At 36.4% G+C, this 21,067-nt stretch overlaps 1 protein-coding gene across 1 annotated transcript; it reads right to left on the bottom strand.

The window, feature by feature from the left end:
• Nucleotides 1-1,743: 1,743 nt before the first annotated feature.
• On the bottom strand, nt 1,744-20,728 carry LOC148946623 (uncharacterized). The gene is made up of 4 exons (XM_089096280.1): nt 20,701-20,728; nt 12,281-12,424; nt 7,743-7,900; nt 1,744-1,893 (listed from the first exon to the last, which is right to left on the bottom strand). The coding sequence occupies exons 1-4, from the start codon at nt 20,704-20,706 to the stop codon at nt 1,821-1,823; spliced, it is 381 nt and encodes a 126-aa protein (XP_088952406.1). The 5' UTR covers nt 20,707-20,728; the 3' UTR covers nt 1,744-1,820.
• Between the last annotated feature and the right edge of the window lie 339 nt (nt 20,729-21,067).

Raw genomic sequence — 21,067 nt, 5'->3', positions numbered from 1 at the left:
TACCCGCTAGAATCTTAAGGCAACTAAAATACCCAAATTAAAATATTGCTGCATTTTTTTTCGTTTCTTCTCTGTTTATTTAGTTGTGTGTATTTAATCGAAAATAGAAGCTATTCTCTTATTTTCCCTTCACAGCACAAGAGGTTTATTTGTTTACATCTTTTATAACAAACCCTGTATGTGTACATTAACCTAGCCCTTATCTTGTTATAATCCTGATAAACTTTTAAAACAAATGAATTTGCCCTTTTTCAGAAAATTGTTGATTTATTTAGGATGGAGGCAACAATTTTTTCCAATTTTGTAATTAAGATCCAAAAATAGGGGGGGGGCTTGGAACTTTGTTGTTTTTTCAATATTTTTATGAAAATACCAAAAAATAATAATCCTCGGAATATAAGGTTGCTGAGTTGATGGCAAATTTCGAATAGAAATTAGTTAGTGCTTCAAACACAAAATAATATTTAACCCCAAAAAATCAGATCATCTGAATTCAATGACAAACCAAAGTTTTAAAATAATGAATTTTGATGTGTGCTAAAAAGGTTGTTTAAGATTAACGAAACTCTTGCAAAGAAGACAATTTCATAAAAAAAAGTAGTCTACTTTTGTTTTTACTCAGTCAAACTGGAATATTAGTTGATCTATCCCATGTATTTTTTTTCTCAAAGTGTCGTACAATGGGCGATTCTCCTGTATTTGGGATTCTATTACTTCAATTCTTATTTTATCTGTTTTTTCAGGCATGTGATAACAACTACTACCAATAGCTTACTGCAGCACAAAGCAACCTTAGATGAACACATCTCCACAAGGTCCTCCTCCACCTCAATCTATCTATCGCCTCCCTCTTTACACCCTCTTAAGAAGTTCTCATTTCTCTGAAATCTTTTCATTTCAATATCCTTCAAACCCGACTAGGGACGGTCCGCATTTCGTTTGACCCTAGACGGTTGGCCGAAAAGGAAAATCTTTGGTAATCTGTCAAACATATCTGCAGAATTGCCCTAGTAATCTCAACTATTCTCCTATTATAGCCCAAGAAAGTGGGATTGAACTACACTTTTGCACACAGCCTACTGTTTGAGATACAGTCAGTCAGTTTGGTACCCAGAACCGGTTTTGGGAGTGCCCATGCTTCAGAAACGTACTTCACCACTTTTGTCACCGTAGCTTCCAATGTTCTAAACTTGGTTCGTAGACCTATCTTCCTATTCTTCCAAACAGAAAGTTAGATATAAAATTAAAAGTTTAAGTAAAAATTAAAACAGCCACCTGGGTAACTTTTTCTTTAATTGTCTATTGCTCTCTTTGTACAAGTATATATTCGGAAGTTTTCAGTAAGTTTTGAACTAAGTTTTCAGAACTGTATAGTTTCAAACAAGTATAATTTTGTACTCTCTAGTTTCACAGCTTCGTAGAAGTTTAAAGCATTCTCTACAACATAACGTGCAACTTTGTAAACTCAGATTTATTGTCATTTTTTGTCATTCTCACTGACAAAAACCATCTCCCTAGGGACTCTATGCCCATATAAGGAGCCCCGTTCGGACCTTTAGGGTCATCTCTACTAACAGCTCAGCACTACCATCAAGAAATCGGTATTTAGGGTCATCTCTACTGCTGTTGAAGTACCCCTTCCTAATGATTATACAAAACTTCCTATTCAAAGGCCTTTTCAATTTCTAGTATGAATTTATTGTCAAAACAAGTTAAAGAAATCCGCAAGTTGAATTCCCAGCTGTTACGGTGTGTGTAGCTTTATCAAACAACCCAACATTTTTGTCTGTTTTCGTTTAATTTTGTCAAGAGCATAAAAATCATCCGAGAAGTTTATCCCAATCTCTTGAAAATGCTGTAAAGTAGCTTGTCTCCAACAGAGCTTTCTCAATCCTAAAATAAAAATTAGAAGTCAATACAATGAATATTCTAGCGACCAAGTTATCTCTGATTAAAATTCTTAGAATAATATGTCTTTCAAAAAAGGTTCAATAAACCAGCCAGGGAGACCGAAAACACATAGCCAAGGACACATTTTATAAAAAAAAAGAGATAATTGTTTGTTACCCCTTCTCTAGGCCAAGGTAAAGCAAACATAGAAATATTGTCTCTAAAAAGCACTAAAAACAATAATTTTTGCTGACACAAAATCTTAAACTTCAGCAAACTGTCCTAATTCAGAATTAGTTTTAATGCAGGAGAATTTCAAGGGTAAATCCCTTGAAATTCCTTAAAAAAACGGGCTGAAAAACCCGTTTGCCTCACCGTAGTAGGATAATATTTGTAGGCATGAATATATAATGAGTCGGAGGTAATTGGCTTGAGATTTTCTGTGCAGGATTTCAACTCTTAATGATAGAAGAGCATTGCGAAGTGCTGAAAACGATGTCGTGACCAAGATGGATCAAGGATTGCACAAGGCCTTTATTCAACTGGAGGTCCCAGGGACTTCTTCATGTCTGGTTCTAAGAAGCGCTTCGGTATAGACTTGAGAAGATATGTTGGTCCTCGGCCTACACTGGTGTCCAGGACCATTGCTTTTCCTGGTCAAAACAATTTCAATGATTTAAAAATATAAAAATTGGAACTTGGAATGTTACAAAGTAAAAAAAACTATCGTATCGAAATTTTGACTGACGAATTCAGATGATTCGAATTGGACTTTTTAGAAATTTCAGAAACTTATATCCCAGAGGTAGAAAGTATGAAATTAATGATAAAGAATTTATTTGCTCAGGTAGGAAGGACAGGGTACATAGACAGTGAGTAGGGCTCATGATGAATAAAGAAGCTGCTAAGTCTTGTTTAGGCTGGGAATATATTGATAATGGAATGCTAATCGATTATTTTATGACTAAAAAGTTCAGGGTGTTAGTTATAGTAGTATACGCCCTGTAGAACTAACTGACGAAGATACTGGTGACTCTGATGAATTTTACTTACAGTTAGAGGAGCAAATAGACAGGTCCCAGGTCCAATTTCAATATGGTGTTTTTATTAGGAGATTTTAACCCCCAGGTAGGTAATAAATAGAGATAGATGGTAGCCTAGACTAGATAAATTTCGTTTAGGAAAGGAAAACAATAATGGCTAAAGATTGCTGCAATTTTGTAGTTATTACAATCTATTTATAACCAATACAGTATTTGGTCATAAAATGTCCCAAAAGTTAACAGGGTTTTTACGTGATGGGAAGACTGCAAACCTTATTGATTATGTTATTGTAAATCGAAGACTAGAGTGCTGTTATTGATGATAAAAGTAAAAGATCACCATCTAGTATTGTCTATGGTTGATCTAAAGCTAAAATTTCGGAAGGGTAACTACCTTCCGGGAAGTTATTATGTTGGTAGTCTCCAGGATGAGAATTTGAGAGAGACTTTACGGCAAGAGTTCAATGCTAAACTGGAGAGTTTAAAATTTGACAATGTAGAATATTGACAGAATAATTTTAGGAAAACAGTTTGTAAAGCTGCTGATGGTGTCTTAGGGAAGAAAATTAGGAACGGACCTAGGAATATTAGTGAAAAGCTTTATATTTAGTACAGAGGAGAAGAAGCTTGTACAAGAATTATCTGATTGATAGATCATATGAAAACAAAAGGAATGTAAAGAAAGTGGACCAAGCATTAAAACATGAACTAAGAAGGTGTGAAGTGGAGGCCGTGGATAAAATTGCCGAGGATCTGGAAGATGCAACTGGACGGCATAGTAGTAAAATATTGTACTGGCATGCTAATAAATTGAGAGGGAATAGTCAATCCAGACTTGTCTCAGTTAAAGATAGGAACGGGGTCAAAAATTAATGATAAGAAAAGAGTTAAAGGGAGATGCGCAGAAAATTTTGAGAATGTTCTAAACCGAGATAGAGTTGCAGGAAAAATATAAAGGAAAATGAAAAAGTTTGTGATACCTTGGATTTAAGGAAGATTTGTTTTGTGAGGAAGTATTAGCGACAGTTCTAAAAGGATTAAATAATAATAAGGCCCCAGGTGCTGATACTATGGTAAATAAGTTTTTGTTTAATTATGGTGGCTCTGAAGTTAGATATAAGTTACAGAAGATTATGAATATAATTTTTGAAAAAGTGGAAGTACCCAGTGATTTTAGGAAAACCCTAATTAAACCCCTGTATAAGAAAGGTGATAAGAGTGAGTGTGGTAATTCGAGACATTATTCTGGTCTCTTACTTACTTACTTACTTACTTAACTCCCATCCGGCCGGATTGGCCGACTCGGGGCTTCTCCTCTGACTGAACTATGGCAAAGCTTCTTATACGATTCCCTGTTCGCTGCAGTCCGAAGGAGTACCGACAGGGGATAGCTGGGAAAGTTTTCCCTCCAGCGCTTGGGAGGTCGTCCTTTTGGGCGCGAGGCATCAATCCTTCCTTCAAACGCCATTTTTGGAAGTTGGGCTGGGGACATCCGCTGAACGTGGCCTAACCATCGAAGCTGTTGAAGCTGGATGGTCTGCATGATGGTCTGGGAATAGTTGAGCGAAGATAATAGCCGTTCGTTTGATATTCGGTCAAGGTAGGTGATGCCAGAAAGCTTCCTGAGGGATTTTGTTTCAAAGGCCGCCAACCGGCGTTTGTCTTCTGCTTTCAAGGTCCATGTCTCTGCTCCGTACGGTGCTACTGGAACCACAAGAGCTCGAAAAAGGCGTGTTTTTAGTTTCAGCGACAGATGTTTGTTTTTCCAGATCGATCGTAATGACTTGAAGCATACTGAAGCAAGGACGAGGCGTCGTGTAATGTCTTTTGAGGAGTCGTGTGTGGTAGTAAGCACACTTACTATGTAAAACCAAAGGTAAACCCACACGATCTCTTACCCCGGGATCATAATTTTGCTGCATTGAAGGCCTGTATCTGTATGCCCTGTTACCTTCATGGCTTTTGTATTGTTAGCATTGATTTTCATCCCAAAGGAACTAGCTGCATGATCAATATCGTTAGCACTTGATTGCAGTTCCTCTAGTTGTTCGTTTAGGCGATTAATGTCGTTGGCGTATGCAAGCAAGTCAAAGAGGTGTCCACTCATGAGTGCTCCCGTGTCATTGGGCACCAGTGCCAGTACAGCATTCAGGAATGGGCAGAACAGAGTGGGGGAGAGTAGGCATCCTTGCAGCACTCCTGAAGAGGTTTAGAATTATTCAGTAAAGCCTTCGCTGGTCTGCACCATGCTTCTCGACTTCTCGTACATGCTCTTGATAATGTCAATAATGTCAGTGGGAATACCGTAGTGTGCCATGATGTGCCATAGGCCATCTCTCCAAATTAGATCGAAAGCTTGTTTGAAATCGATAAACATCTGGTATAGCTCTTTCCCGAATTCCAGGTATCTTTCCATAATCTGTCTGGTCACAAAAATTTGGTCTATGGTGGATCGGTTTTGACGGAAGCCAGCTTGATATTCAGGGATTCAATGTCTTGTCAGGTTTCTGATCCGATCAAGGAGAATTTTCGTAAGGATTTTAGCTGGTTGGCAAGTAAGTTATATGGGTCTGTAGTTTTTGTAGTTGATTTTACATCCTCTCTTGTGCAAGGGACCTATGGCAGATTTTAACCACAACCTGGGGAAGTTTTTCATGTCCAATCAAGATCATAAATTTTTTGGTAAAAGATCAACGACGACATCAGATTCCATTTTTAGAAGTTCTGCCTGTATACTATCTCTTCAAGGTGTCTTAGTTGACTGGAGGGATTTGAATGTAGCTTCTACTTCTGACCTCAAGGGTGGTGGGGTGGTTCCTCATCTCTGTGTGCTGGGAACTTTCGAAGCACTTCAGTATCTGGGTTTACTGTGAGATTAAGCTTTTCCTGGAAGTGTTCTTTCCAGAGATCTCGGATTCGGGCACAAGTAGTGATTTTGTGTCCATTTTTATCTAAGAGACAGAGGCACATCGCTTCTTTGCGGTTTGTCACCTCTCTAGCACGTTTGAACATGAGGTGTGAGTTACCACTACGGGAGCCCTCCTCATATTGCTGACATTTTTCAATAATTATGTCTTTTAGGACTTTGTGGATCTTCTTCTCACTTTGAAGTTTATGGTTTTTGAATCTATCCTAGCTGTTTCAATCCCGTATGTTTTTGATCGTTCGTTTCTCGGTACACATATTAATAATCTCCTGGGTAATCCATGGCTTGTCTTCTGCAGATTTACGGCCGAGGACGAGCTTTCTGGTCTCTGTAGGTAGCAAATTACTTAGTAATATGATAATTTTGAGACTGAACGATGATGTAGACACAGTGATAAAAGAGTAACAGTGCGGTTTTAGAAAGGGTAGAGGATGTGTCGACCAAATTTTTACTCTTAAGGTAATAATTGAGAAGAGCCTGAGTTATCAAACACCATTTGTCATTAGCCAAGGCCTTATCCTTGTATGGTAAACCAGATAAGTACATTACACTGATCAGTTCCATGTACGGAAATAACACTGCTGTGGTTGTGGTAGGAAATGAGGTTGGCAGCTGGTTTCATATTAAATCAGGAGTTAAGTCGGGTTGTGTTCTATCCTCCTTTGTATGGACCTTTTCGATTGACTTTGTCTCAAGGAGCACAGGGAAGGCAATGGGAGAACACGGAATCAAATGGGGAGGAAAAACTCTCATGGAGTTGCATTATTCTGTTGATTTAAGCATCCTAGATGAAAGTGTGAGTAAAATCAATAAACTTTTAGAGGTTTTTCGAGGTCAGATTGCTAAAATTAACGTTAAGAAGACTAAGTCGCTCAGGCTAGGAATAAGTGAAGATGAAAAGGTAACATTGGGCAGCAAAAAGATTGATCAGGTTGACAGCTTCACTTACCTTGGTAGTATTATTAGTAAAGACAGCGGGAGCAGTGAAGAATGGCCAGGGCTCAGGGCGTTTTTTCACAGTTGAAAAAAGTTTGGAAGAATAGAAAGGTAAGTCTACAAGCCAAGATTATAATATTGGGAGTTACAGTAATGACAATGGTCGAATATGGTTCTGAACCATAAGTGCTCCGAAAAGCGGATGAAGATTTGCTAGATGTTTTCGAGAGAAATTGCCTACGGATTGTTCTGCGTATCCGGCTGACTGACCGTATTTCAAACTGTAGGCTGTACGCAAAATGCCCGCTTTTCTAGGGCTATAATGAGAGAAAGGTTGAGATGGTTTGAGCACGTTCTTCGGATGAAGGATGACAGGTTGCCAAATATTGTCCTGTTTTACCAATCTTCAAGGGCTAAATGGAAAGCTGGTCGTCCGTCATTGGGGTGGGAGGATGTCATAAAGAAAGATTTAATGAAAATGGAAACCTCCATGGAGGATGCAAAGAGGAAGGCTTTGAATAAATTTGGATGGAGGAGGAGCGTGCGTAGCTATGTTGGTCTCAGGCGGCTTGATACTGCAGTAAGTTGTTATCAGTAGTTGTAGTTTTGATGAAATGAACAATTTATAGAATAAAAAATGTTCGACTTGTTAAATCCTTAAAAGGTAACTTTAAAGAAATTTAACTTTGATGGTAAACATTAAAGATAATGCATTATCTAGTCTAGATCATTTTTTAATGCCCCATGGCTTGTCTATGCTAAAATAGCATTAAAACTCCAAGATTCCACTATCGGATTTGCCTTCGACCACGCATTGCACTCACGACCGAGGCCATTGATCAGCATGCGAAAAAGTTATATTGCTGCGAGCTTAAGAAATTTAAAAAATAGAAAAACAATAATGACGTACAGCTTCTACATTTATGAAAAAAGAAGATTTTTTTTACCTTGTTGAACATTTTCTAATTGCGTAACGCAAGCTGAATGAATTCAGCAGCTCTTCAGTTTCTTCTTCAGAAAGGGTTTTAGGCTCCCACTGTGTCCAAGCATTTTTTGTTTGGGGTACAGGGGTTTGTGTAATTACACAATTGAAAGACAATTCAATCTGGAATGAGAGAGCTTTACAAATATGTCAATTCGTTACTAATTTTATTCTCTGACCTGATATTGTGGGTGAGATCAAATTCATGGTCAGAAGCCCTTTTCTATTGAACGATGGATCATTTAGAAAACTTAGTTCATGCCTCATAATCAGAAATACGTCAAATGAGAAAAATGGAGTTTTAACAGGCCAAAAGAAAATACTGACAAAACACAACAAAGCGAATATTTCGAGAGGACAAAAGCCTCTCTTCTTCAGCGCGAAATGAAAAAATATATTCAATGAGAGTGCCGAAGAAAAAAACCCAACAAAACAAAACGTGGAAAGTCAATGTGAAAAAAACAACAACAAAAACCAATAAAAAAAACAAAAATTAAAGGATGAATAAAATTCAATAAAAGCCAAAAATCATAAGAATTAAAACCAAATACCTAACAACCATAAACGTGAGTCATTTACCAATATCCGCGATTTGCAAAAAATCCGGAAATTTGTACTGCCATTGACGGATACTAGCGAATAACTGAGAAATAAAAGAAAAAAAATAATCATTCACTCAAAACAAAACGAAACAGCAATTGAATGAGTTAGAGAACTATGTCATCTGATTTCCGGTTTCAATAATTGCATTCCTTGCAGACACCCTTTGAGACCTAAATGGTTGTTGACGTGTCTGATTATGTGACTGGGAAAGTGGTAAAAGGTTTATATCGGGGACTAGTAAAGTATCGGCTTCTCTTTTGAGAAGCCGACACCCCAACATTGGGGTAACGATACTTCGAAACTGTTGTAAAAGGTAATTGGCCCTCTTTTAACTGATTCGTCCAATTTATAGAACCTTAGTTTTGGTCAAAATTCAGCATTTAAAATTTAACAGAAATGTCAGCTTTCAAGATTCTTTGTCTGTGAGTTACTTGGGACAGGAGGCTAATATGGGACACTATGTCACTTTAGGTACAGAGGAGACATGGAGCCGACTATATTTAACATACGGTAAGAGTTATATATTTTTATCTACGTCAAACACAGAAGCTACAACCCCATAAACAAGAGTAAAAATTCTGTAAAAGTGGAAATTCTACGCAGAAAGGAAGCTATTAATAAGAAATCCAACTAAAAAACACACACATGAAAATTGACTAAAGAAAGCATAATGGTGCTAGTGCCGTAGCTGGGGTTTTATTTTATTTTTTTTAGTTTTATGTATCTTTTCAGGGAGGGGGACTGTGTGAATAAAACTTATGTGACAGATCTGAATAAAAAAAAGGGCAAATATACACATGGTGCCTTATGATTCACCGAAGTGCAACACAAAAATCCCTTCAATGCAAAAAAAAATGATTCAGTCATGCGAGAAGAAAATTTCTCTTTTTTTTTTTTTTTTTTTTTTTTTTAACAGGAATTGTTTGAGGTGGTGTTATATCACAGTTTGATTAAATACATCAAATATTATGAATCGAACAAGGCTAACACAAAGTACCAAAATTTGTGTTATTTTTTTAATCTTCATTTATTGAAAAAAAATATATATAGATTGGATAAGATATGATAAGATAAGATATTTATTTCAAAAGGATCACTATCACAAGCCCACAAAGGGCCGAATTTAGACTTCGGAGTCGAAAATATAAATGGTTGCACTAAAACTGGCAAAAATGAAACAACAACAACGAAATAGAAAAATCATAATGAACAATCATTTAACAGTAAATAATTAAAACTGTAAAAAGTCAATTAAAAAGTTAAAAAGATAAAAACTGGTCAAACTAAACTTACAAAAATACGAATCGGAAAAAGAATTAGAACGGACATAAAAAAAGGAAGGGGGGGGAGGGAATAAGCGAATATACACAGAAAAAAAGAGCGAGACAGAAATGCATATAAATTAAAAGGGACACTAAGAAAGTGTCAATAATCCAACTACAGTAAGTCAATAAAAGAGTTAAAAAATAAAAACTGGTCAAGGAGGGGGGACAAAAAAAGGGAAAAAAAGAAACTATTGGGACATTTTATTCATTTTTCCTGTAATAAAGGGGACGAAAGTTCTTTCGTATCTCAAAGTAACGCAGTGACTGGGGGACAAAACAGGGATGGGATCAGAAACAGCTCGAGGCGGCCGTAATCTGTATGGGGAGTGACGTTTGGGGAAAATACTTGCCGTCCGAGGGTTTGTTATGGCATTTTTTGCAAAACAGAGGCACAAATTATTTCTTCGTCTCTCGAGGGTCTCTAGGTTTGAAATATTTAACAAACGCAAATATGGTATCTTGCCCTCTTTAAAAATAATTCTTAGAGCTCTCTTTTGGACATTTTCAATTTTTGTGTTGCTTCATTTGAGAGGCCAGGGTGCCACACAGGACAAGTGCACTCTAATTTGGGACGAACAAAAAAAATGTATACCTGTAGCAAATTTGATTGGGGGCAACTGAATTTGTTTAAAGGTTTAAGAAGGAAAAGCAAGGAGTTTGCTTGTTGGAGGGTATTACTTATATGGACATTCAATATTACTTTGGAAAAAATAGTAAGATTAATGAGTTTAATAGATGTGACAGAGGTTTCAGGAGGAATAGGAGCAAGAAAAGGGGGAGGGGATTTAAGGAAACTTACTGAGACTATTGCGGAGTTAGAAGGGTTAACTGTCATGTCAAGGGAAGACGCCTCACATGCAATATCCTGGAGTATACCCATTAGGTTGCTAAAAATATTTTTATGGCATATCTCTAAAACTCCCAAGTCATCGACAAATTTACATCTATTGTCATAAAGGATTGAAAGGCTATTAATCATACGAGAAAAAAAGAGAAGGCTTAGAATAGTTCCCTGAGGAATTTCATTAAATATGGGGAGATGATCTGAGAAACAATTTAGATATTTAACTGCTTGAGATCTATTAGAAAGAAAAGAGGCAACGAGCTTAACAAGGAAAGTTTCAATGTGGAATTCATTTATAAGTTTATCTATGAGTAAATTGTGGTTAATCAAATCAAAAGCATTTTGAAGATCAATAGAAATTAGATTAAGCCAAGTGTTAGGTTTTTCAAGTAATTTACCCATGGTATCAACAAGATGGAACAGGTAATGAGAGGTTGACGTGGATTTGAGATTACCAAACTGTCTAAGATCAATGAGGGGGAGGACTTTCATCTTAAGCCAGTCTGCGAGAAAACTTTCATACAATTTTGAAAAAATCGAGATGAGGGTAATAGGACGAATGCCGTCAAAGCCAGGCTTCCCATTTTTCTTTTTGATTGGGGTAATAAAGCCTTGTTTCCAATATTGAGGAAACTGTCCAGATTCGGTAATTTCATTGAACAGGGTGGATAGGGGTTTTGAGAGGTAATCACTGAAAGCTTTAATCAGAGGAACAGAAATATCTAAAGGGCAAATGCTTGATCGTTTTATTTTTTCAATTTTTTTTACAACATCAAGTGGAGAAATATGTGGGAGTGAAAAAGGAACAAGAATATCTGGAAATTCGTAAGATAGTGGTGGGAGACTCTGGACAATAGAAGCCCGAAACTTATTGAGGTTATTAGCTGTGGTCTTTGGAGGTTCATTTATATTAAAATTTAGATGTTCTTGACTCTTGCCGGTAAGTTTTTAATTTCAGAGTACCAGTTCTTTGGTTTATCATGGCACAAGTATTTAATTTTATTTTTATAATAGGCTCGGGCAGCTTTTCTAATTTGACTTTTTAATTCCTTTCTTAACTTATTTGCTTCAGCTAAATTACCCCTCTTAAATAAGCTTATTTTCGTGCGGATTAATATTTTTATGTGATTATTTATGTAAGGTTTATCACTGGAGCACTTTCGGATTTTTTTTCTGGGAAACATAATGAGTAGGAATCAATTAGTTTTTTGTGAAAAATCAAAATTTTGTCATCTAGGTTATTAGAATTATAAAGGTCTGACCAACTTTCACTGGTCAGCCATGATCCAAAAGAAAAAAGTCCTGTGTCACTGAGGGGACGGCAAACCCCAATGGAGGTAGTAAAGGAATGTTCAATGGCTGAGGAGGGAGAAAAAAGAAGACAATAGTGGTAACTGCCTCCTAGTGGTGGCAGTGCTTGCGGGGACTTGTAATACTTACTCATGAAGAGCTGAATCATATCACTCAGAACACCTTTTTCAACCAGGCCCTTAAGTTTGCTTAGCTGCAAACGTTTGTTCCGGAAGGCTCAAAATGTGTGACTGTTTCTTATTCAAGTCGTACTTAAAATTTCATTTGGGTTCAGGGTTGTCGATTGTTGATAATTTAGGGGAAAGGGGGATAAAATGTGTATTTTTCAATATGTGCGAGGGGGGGATTTCGTTGTTGTATTGTTTTCTTTAATTGAAATGCCAAGAAAATGCATTTTAACCATTTTAATTATTCAAGCACCTGTGTACACCTAGATCTATCTTCAACAGTTATTTCAGGTTCACAATCAGAATCAGCAGTCTTTTCAAAAGCTTGCACGTCTAAACAGGCCACCACGAACGACCGATCCTCTCTTCCTTTGTTTGGCTTGATATTAACCAAGATCTAAAACGATGATTAAGACTGAGAAGAAACTTTTGGCGAAACAATGGGCATTTTATATTATTAAAAGGACCTTCTTTAAAAACAAAAGTGAAGCACAACAGAAACACTAGAACGAACAGACGATGGGGACTACAACCCCTTTCCCAAAGCCTTCCATAACTACTCTAAAGTCAAATGCATTCTTGACCGGTTTTATGATCGGTATTAGGGATTTAGAAGAGGGGAGGGTCAGATACCCTCTTATGTTGAGAATACTTTCTGATCATTTTGAGTTGTAATATCGTCCCCTTTCGTCTCATGTTTTTTTTTTTTTTTATTCCTTTTAGTTTATAGTATTGTGTTGAGTTTATTGTAAAAATAAAGGGATTGTATATCCACCACGGCTAGGCCCCTTATTAGGCTAAAGTCTAAATTTTGTATAACATTGATTTGAAAATATACAATCTTCACGTAAAAATGTTGCTGCACTTCAAGTGGAGTCAGCCTCCACTAAATGAAGGTGATTTCAAATAGTTAACCATAATGCAGGACCTTGTATCAATAAAATTGGCTAAAGGACTTATATTACTACTACTACTACTACTACTGACAACTCACCGCAGCATCAAGCAGCCTGAGGCCAACACAGCTACGCACATTCCTTCTCCAGCCCAGAAAAATTCAAAGCCTCCCTCTTTACACCCTATTTGGAGGTTCCTATTTTCCTTAAATCCATCCTTACAACATCCTCCCACCCCAACTAAGGGTGACTTGATTTCCATCTAGCCCTAAACTGTTGACCAAAAGAGCAATTTTCGGCAATCTGTCCATCCTTCATGCGCAGGATGTGCCCTACACGTCTCAAACCCTCTTTCATTATAGCCCTAGAAAGCAGGATGGAACCACACTTTTTGTACAGCCAACTGTTCGAAATACGGTCAGTCAGCTGGGCTCCCAAAACAATCCGCAGGCAATTTCTCTGGAAAACCTCCTCCATATCTTCTCTTCCCCCTCTAGCAGATCTTTCTCTATTTTTAGAAAATGAAAAAATATATTGAGGGCAGGATAACCCACCCCCTTCCGATATACGTAATAGTATTTGTTTTTTACTATTACGAGGTATATATATGTTTAATATATTTATGGTAATAGTATATGTTATATACGTTTGCGAGGTATTGAGTATGCTCTCTTCAATACCTCGCTCTTTACGCTAAAGTTTTTTTTTAGAACTTTTAAAAAAGCTTATTATTCTAATTAAACGGCCTTTGTGATTCAGTAGTCATTCTTAAATAACTTGAACAAAAAAAACGTTAGCATTAAGTGCCAGGCATTGAGGACAGGATAACCCCCCCCCCATATAAGTAACAGTTTAATGCTGCTCCTTACTTTCAGCTGAAAAAAACTGTTCCATGGTTTGGAAAATTGTGAAAAATAATAGAGGAAAAATAAGAATTCTGACTCTCCCCATCTATGCCCTTCGGAGAATCAATGGACTGGCTACTACGCTTTTTGTGCACCAGATTCCCAGCTTGAAAATCCGGCTTTATAGTAGCTTACTCCAGTGCCTGTAATGCCATTAGCAAAGTAAAAAAATACTCAAAGGAAATTGATTATATTTATATGGGAAAGACCCATTTCAGTGCAATTTTTGAAATACTAGTGATTGATGATATAAACCGAGTGTGTTACACGCCAAGCCGCCAGTTTGGTTTCAAAAAGGGTAGCAGTATAGAATATGTGCACCATCTTATGTATAATATCCATATGGAGTGTGCGCGAATCGACTATTCTATTGTTATTCCAGGTTTAGATGAAAGCCAAGCATTCGATTCCGGTATTCAAAGCCAACTCCTTTTAAGCGCATATAACGGCAGTCTTGAAAAGTGGGTAGTCCTTACATTCTGTGATATGTGTCGAAAACTTGCCGTGAAAATCAAAAATAGTCTACCGATTGGGATAAAAACAACTTCTACTATTATCCCAGTTCAAATGAGGATTCTTCAATAAGCCATGTTTTCGCCACCTTGTTTCGATAATAGTATAGTCGAGGCTCAGCACGTCGGCTGTCCAAAGACAAAACCGTGAATTTCACTTTTTGACATTTTGAGTTGGGATATCACCACATACTATTTCTACTATACTCTTTCCATTGATGCAGTTTAAATTTGTCTATCGTGGCTTCTTCTATTATATGTCCATTTTGTAAATTGCGGTAAAACTATGAAAATATTGTCGGCAGTTTGCAGCAAAACCGTGAATGTGGCCATTGAATCCATTTTAAAACCGTGAATGTATTTTCACCAATTAGAATGCTTCTAAAAATGAAGAATTCATGTATTCACGATTTTGTCTTGTAATATTCGCAATTTTTATCTAGTGATAGTGTAAACTCTTCAATAGAAACTGTGTAAGAAATGTCCTTCTAATTTTAGAATTAATAACAAGTTGCTATGAATCCGGCTTAAGCCAATGCCTTTTCAGGGTATGTTGAACCCAATGAACTTATCTTTGTAATCCTTTCCCTGTACACAATTTCCTTATTTTGCAATAGAAACCCTTTCTTAGAAGGGTTGAATTTGGCTACGTTTGTTTGACAAATAAGGGAAACATATCTTTTGATATAGCGTGAGACTGACGATAGAAGTCAGTTGGGGTTTTGGCTTTGCTCAAGCTTTTCGTATGCATGTAGAATGTAAGTCTAATGTGTTCCTTGCTCTTTCTTAATTTTATTATGTTAAAATCCTAGTAAATGGGTATATATCCCTATTCTTTAATATTTTTATTAAATTCCTCTAAGCAGGAACATGTTGGCCTTAATATTTTAGTTATAATGTTTGCTATTCTTTAATAATAATAAATTTTACTTCTAGAAATTATATGAACAAGAATCGATGTTTGATTGTTAATAATAATTATTGAATTTTGATTTATAATGAAATAACTAACTAAAAATTTCTCTTCTTTAATAATAAAATATTAGTTTTTCTTATACATGTGTTGTCTTGTATATTTTACAACGATGATTAGGATTTTGTCAAGACATCTCTCTCACTTTGTACATTTTATCCATTGTGGCTTATTTAGTGGTTCTCGGGTCTCATGGCTGTGTTTGGTCATGGAGTAATCACCCTGAGAGGACCCCCCCCCCTTTACAACTGTGAGCCAAAAAATATTCTTGTGCGTACTTGGGTACAAAATGACTCAGTGGTGCGCGAACTGCACAAGATTGTAGAGAAAGTTAAAAGAAAGGACGGTTTGCTGACTGAACAACGTGGTGGGAACCGCTATATCAACGTAAAAGAAGAAATCAGACATCATATATGCATTTTTCACCCAATCCCATGTCGCTATAGAAGACAAAAGGCGCCCAATAGGTTTTATCTTGATTGCTTTCTTTCAGTTAATTCTATGTACAAAGACTTCCACAAGATATTTACAGGTGTAAAGCCTCAGTTGAAGTATATAGGAAGATTAAGTAGTAAATGAACATGTATTTGAAGAAGCCAATATCCGATATGTGTGACATATGCTTCGGCCATGACAACAAAGCGTAGAACGTGACATTACAGGTATTAAAACCTTGATGTGGGAAAGCGAAATATCAAAATCAAGAGTAGCCATAGGTGTCTATGCTGAGAGGAAAGTGTATGAACCGAGTAATAAAGAATTTTTTTTTTGCGTTGACATGCAGGAATAACTGCTCCTGCCCATGATGCTACAGAAAAAGGAGCATTTTTTTACAAGTCAACTCGTTTTCTTCAACTAAAAATTTTACCATGTGAATCCAAAACTGAACGAAAATTTTGTTTGCGTCGATTGGCACGAAGGTGTTCAGAAACTTGACGCTGACATCGTGGCAAGTGCATTCGTCGAAGTCATTGGGAACTTCTCGGGCGTTGAAATGTATGAGTTTTGGGCTTACAACAGCAGAGCTCAAAGTAAGAACTGGACCTGAAGCCGCAGGGATCAGAAGGAAACTCGTCTCAATTTTCTTACCACAGGCGATACTCACATGGCTGCTGATAGTCTGCATGAAAATATCGAAAAGAGACTTTGTGCAGTTTGATAGATAGATTACTCTGAAAGCCTTTTCACTGTTGTCAAAGAGTCCTGACGCACGGTAGAAGTACTACCAACACAAATTGTAGATTTCCGAACGGGGAAAAGCGAAAAGAAGTCGGGCAAGCTCCTGTTTAAAGTAACTAATACTGTGAAAGTCAATTTTTTTTCAGAGGACATTTTTGTTTTTTTGGAAACTTGCCCAAAGGCAAATTTTGCCAAGATTTTTACTCCAAATGTTATTTCTTGAAGAAAAGCACGAAGAAAAAAAGGCCTTTACCTGAATGTACTTTGTTTTACTTTTTCAACGATTTTACTTGGAGATTTAAATTATCAGTTTATCTTTCAAATCAAAAGTTCTTACCTTCTATACTCAAATAATAGAACATCCACGATTTGCCATGGCTTTCCGGGGCAAACCTAGCAATGTTAAATTTTCTCCGCTAAATTCAAAGTTTTGCTCCACCTTTCTTAGAAATCTCTCGGCAAAACCTGGAATGTGATTCCATTTTTTCTCATTATCTCTGTGTAAGAGTAAATTTTCAACGTGAGAATAAAATAGAGGAATCAGGCTTAACATTCTCATAGTATAATTTTTTTCCTAGAAATCGAATCGAGAAAAAAGATGGAGCGATTTTTAGTTTTTGAAATTTCAAAACCGTTTCTGAAAAATAAGAAAAAGCCACATTATGTCTTTCGACAGCCGACGTGGTTAAGCTGAGTTTTCTGTATCTTGGTCAAGATCTCTCTTTATTGGATTATCACGACAATATTTTATATTTAAATTGTTCTTTTTCCAGTTTTAAAGAGTTTTATGGCGTTGAAAAGCTTATTAGAAAGTAGGTCTGTCTTTCAACGAGACTAAAACAGAGTTCATTGTCTCCAATCATAAAGGAAGTGTTCTTGCCCCAGAAGTGAAGCTTTATGACAAGATATTAAAATCTTCTTCAATTATAATGATCTTGGTCTACCTGTGGGTTGTAATATTAAATTGACTCGTCTTTTGTTAATAGATTATTTTACTAGTAAAGTCCGAAAAGCTTACGACAAGATAACGGAAGCTTCATATAGTCGACGTATTCGGGCCCACATATTTTCGGTGATGGTTACACCACATGTGTTGGCACTCTCTCCTTTTTTAATTCTACTGTTTGATAAGAATAAACGTACAGTGCGTTCTTGTTACTACCGTTTTTGTAAATTTATTTTGCGCTTGCCTGCTTGGAAGCGTAACGCAACTATTATCAATCAATATAACATGCTGGACCCGTACTTGGTTGTCCAGGAAAAACTAGAGAACTTTAATATGAGTTAAATGGAAAAAAAACAGTGTGAGGATTTGCGATATTAGTGTCCATTTGGCATTCTGCTTGTATATATTTGTGCATTTCTTATTTGATGGTTTTTTTTTTTGCAGGTATCTTCCTTTTTATTACTCTACTAGTGACATTATCCCTTATTTAGTGGGAAATAAAGTTAATTCAATCATTGATCTTCAAACCTATTCTAGCATCATGAGCTCGCAGTACCTCTAGAAGTTCATTCATTTCAACCACATTTTCATCTAGGATGCTTAAATCATCAGCATAATCTAAGTCCAGGAAAGTTTTTCTTCCCCATTTGATTCTGTGTTCTTCCATTGCTTGTCCTGTGCTCCTTAAGGTAAGGTCTGTCAAGATGATCCACATAAATGGGAATAGATGACAGCCCTGCTATTCCTGATTTAATACGAAACCAGCGATTAACCTACCTTAACCACAGCAGTGTTATTCTTGTACATAACACTAATCACTTTAAACTATTTTCATGGTATACAATACAAGAATATGACTTTCGTTAAAGCTCTTCTATCAGCTGAATCGAATGCTTGATTACAATCTATAAAACTGAGGACTAAAAACATTTGGTGACTTAAAATGTTTGATGACAGGCAATTCTCAATTGTTAACCTAAGCCCAAGAATTTGTCCGACACTTCCTCTAACCTTCCTAAAACCGTACTTTTCTCTCTTAAAACTTTGTCAACAGTATCTGTAACTCTAAATAGTATCATCATACTAAGTAATTTGCTACCTACAGAAACCAGGCTGGTGCTTCTATAATTACTGCAATCGCTCTTATCACCTTTCTTATACAGGGGGTTCCAAAAATCGCAAGGTACTTTCCATGTTTCAAAAATCATATTCATAATCTTCAGTAAAGTGTTTCTAACCTAATAGCCACCATATTTAAGAAACTCATTTATCACACTATCATTATCTGGGGCTTTATTATTTTTTTTATTCTGTTAGTGCTGTCAAAAATTCTTCTTCAAAAAATAAATCTTCCTTCACATCCAAGGTGTCACAAACTTTTTCATTTTCATTTAGACGTTTTCCTGTAACTCTATCCCAGTTTAGTACATTCTTAAAATGCTCTGCCCATCTCTCTTTAACTCGTCCTCTATCACTAATTGTGAACCTGGTGGTCTCGGTTCCTATCTTTAACTTGGAAGATTCAGATTTACTACTCTTTCTCAATTTATTAACATGCCAGTACAATATTTTACTATTATGCCGTCTTGCTGTATTTTTCCAGATCCTCGGCAATTTTACCCATAACCTCCAGTTCACTCCTCCTTAGCTCATATTTTAATACTTTTTCCACTTTCTTTACATTTCTCTTATTTTCGCATGATCCATCATTCAGACAATTTTTGTACAAGCCCCTTCTCATCTCTCTTAAACATGAAGCATTTTCATTTATATTTACGTCTGCATTCCTTACTTTCTTCCCTAAGACGGCATCAAGAACTTCACAAATTATTTTCCAAAAATTATTCAATCTATCTTCCGAATTGTCAATTTTTAAACTCTCCAGTTTAGTATTCAACTATTCCTATAAAAGTTCTCTCAAATTTTCATCCTAGAGTCTACCAGTGTCAGAGCTTCCCAGAAGGCAGTTACCCTTCCAAATTTCAGCTTTAAATTATCCCTAACAACTACTAAGATGGCCATCTTTATTTTTAACATTAATAATAGCATGCCTATATACCCTAGCATCTTGTGTTGCTCTCGCCAGTCTTCAGTTTAAAATAATATAATAAATTAGGTTATCTGGTGGAGCATCCATCAAGCAGGGCACGTGACGCATATCTTTAGAAGGGCTTGTGGTAAAAAAAAGACGTAAATTGCAAGACTTACCAAAGTTAGATACGGATTTTTACTTAGAAATGTAATATCCTTCCAGGATCCAGGGAGGAGGTGGGGTTAAAGTATATATGGTTTTCCAATTTTTAGTAGATGTTAACGTTAATCAGATGCAGAACCGGATAAGTAGGGTCCATAAGAAGGGTACGTTCATTCTGTTACTACTATACTAGCATTATTTGATAAGTTTTTCTTTTGCTTTATTTGTCATTTTCTACTTTTCTCTTTTTTTCCTTTTATGTCATACTCCTCTTGTCATGTATTTTCACACCAGGTCGTAAAATTTTACATTAAAAGGAAAGTAGAAGGAGATAATTTTAGATCTTTCTTTGTCCTTAATATATATGAAAAAAAGCGTCTGAAGATTTGTTACGAAAATTAATAATTATTACTTCGATTTTATTTAAATAAGTCAGTGTTATAATTTCAAAGAAAATGAATGACATTCTAATATCCAGCAGGATAAAAATAGCAACAGAAGAATTTGAAAACTTATTTGATCGTTTAAGATTAGAAAGAAGAAAGACAGAGAGAGAGAGAGAGAGAGAGAGAGAGAGAGAGAGAGAGAGAGAGAGAGAGAGAGAGAGAGAGAGAGAGAGAGAGAGAGAGAGAGAGAGAGAGAGAGAGAGAGAGAGAGAGAGAGAGAGAGAGAGAGAGAGAGAGAGAGAGAGAGAGAGAGAGAGAGAGAGAGAGAGAGAGAGAGAGAGAGAGAGAGAGAGAGAGAGAGAGAGAGAGAGAGAGAGAGAGAGAGAGAGAGAGAGAGAGAGAGAGAGAGAGAGAGAGAGAGAGAGAGAGAGAGAGAGAGAGAGAGAGGGAGAGAGAGAGAGTGAGCTTAGTAATTTTGCTAAACGTATCTATATTGTGTGTTTCGCCCTACTCTGAGGCTGAGTGAAATCCTTGCTGAAAATAATACCAAGAATTATTTAAATTGTCCTTTTGATTGTTATGGACCAATCTTTGCAGGAACTCTTTAGATACCTTTTAATGTGTACACGCAACAGATAATATTTGTATAAAAAATTATGAATATTATATAAAGATCTCTTACTTTCATAGGAAACGTCTTGTTTCTCGTCAACATTTCCTTTGTTTTATCCCTAAATTCTTTGATGCAGTGGAAACAGATCTTTTGCCAGGCTATAATAAAATAGTTTGTTTATTTGTTTCTAGGGGGAACTTTTATAATTGCTTAAGGTTGTTATAGATTTAGATCTGTTTTTCATATCAACTGGATTATTCTGTAGATATCTCTGCTAACATAGTACACTATTAGAAAAGTCCACCGAAGGTGGAGGTTAAAAACAATTTTCAAACAGTTTATGATAACGAGATGTAAGTAAGAACCGACGCGGCTCAATAATAATCGAAGCTCTAAATAACAGAGTTTTCATAGGGATAGATACATCAAAAGAATT

The sequence above is a fragment of the Artemia sp. Qi Xiang Cuo genome, chromosome 11 (genome assembly GCF_049724085.1).
Source record: "Artemia sp. Qi Xiang Cuo chromosome 11, ASM4972408v1, whole genome shotgun sequence".
NCBI classification, from domain to species: Eukaryota; Metazoa; Arthropoda; class Branchiopoda; order Anostraca; family Artemiidae; genus Artemia; species Artemia sp. Qi Xiang Cuo.
Note: the sequence above shows the minus strand (reverse complement) of the source record. Positions and strands in the feature narration are given on the sequence as shown.

Coding starts and splice junctions, on each gene's coding strand:
- LOC148946623 (XM_089096280.1), bottom strand. Junction 7,901..12,280: donor ATAGATCTAGGTGTACACAG/GTGCTTGAATAA, acceptor CTCTCATTCCAG/ATTGAATTGTCTTTCAATTG. Junction 1,894..7,742: donor ATTAGAAAATGTTCAACAAG/GTAAAAAAAATC, acceptor TTTTTATTTTAG/GATTGAGAAAGCTCTGTTGG.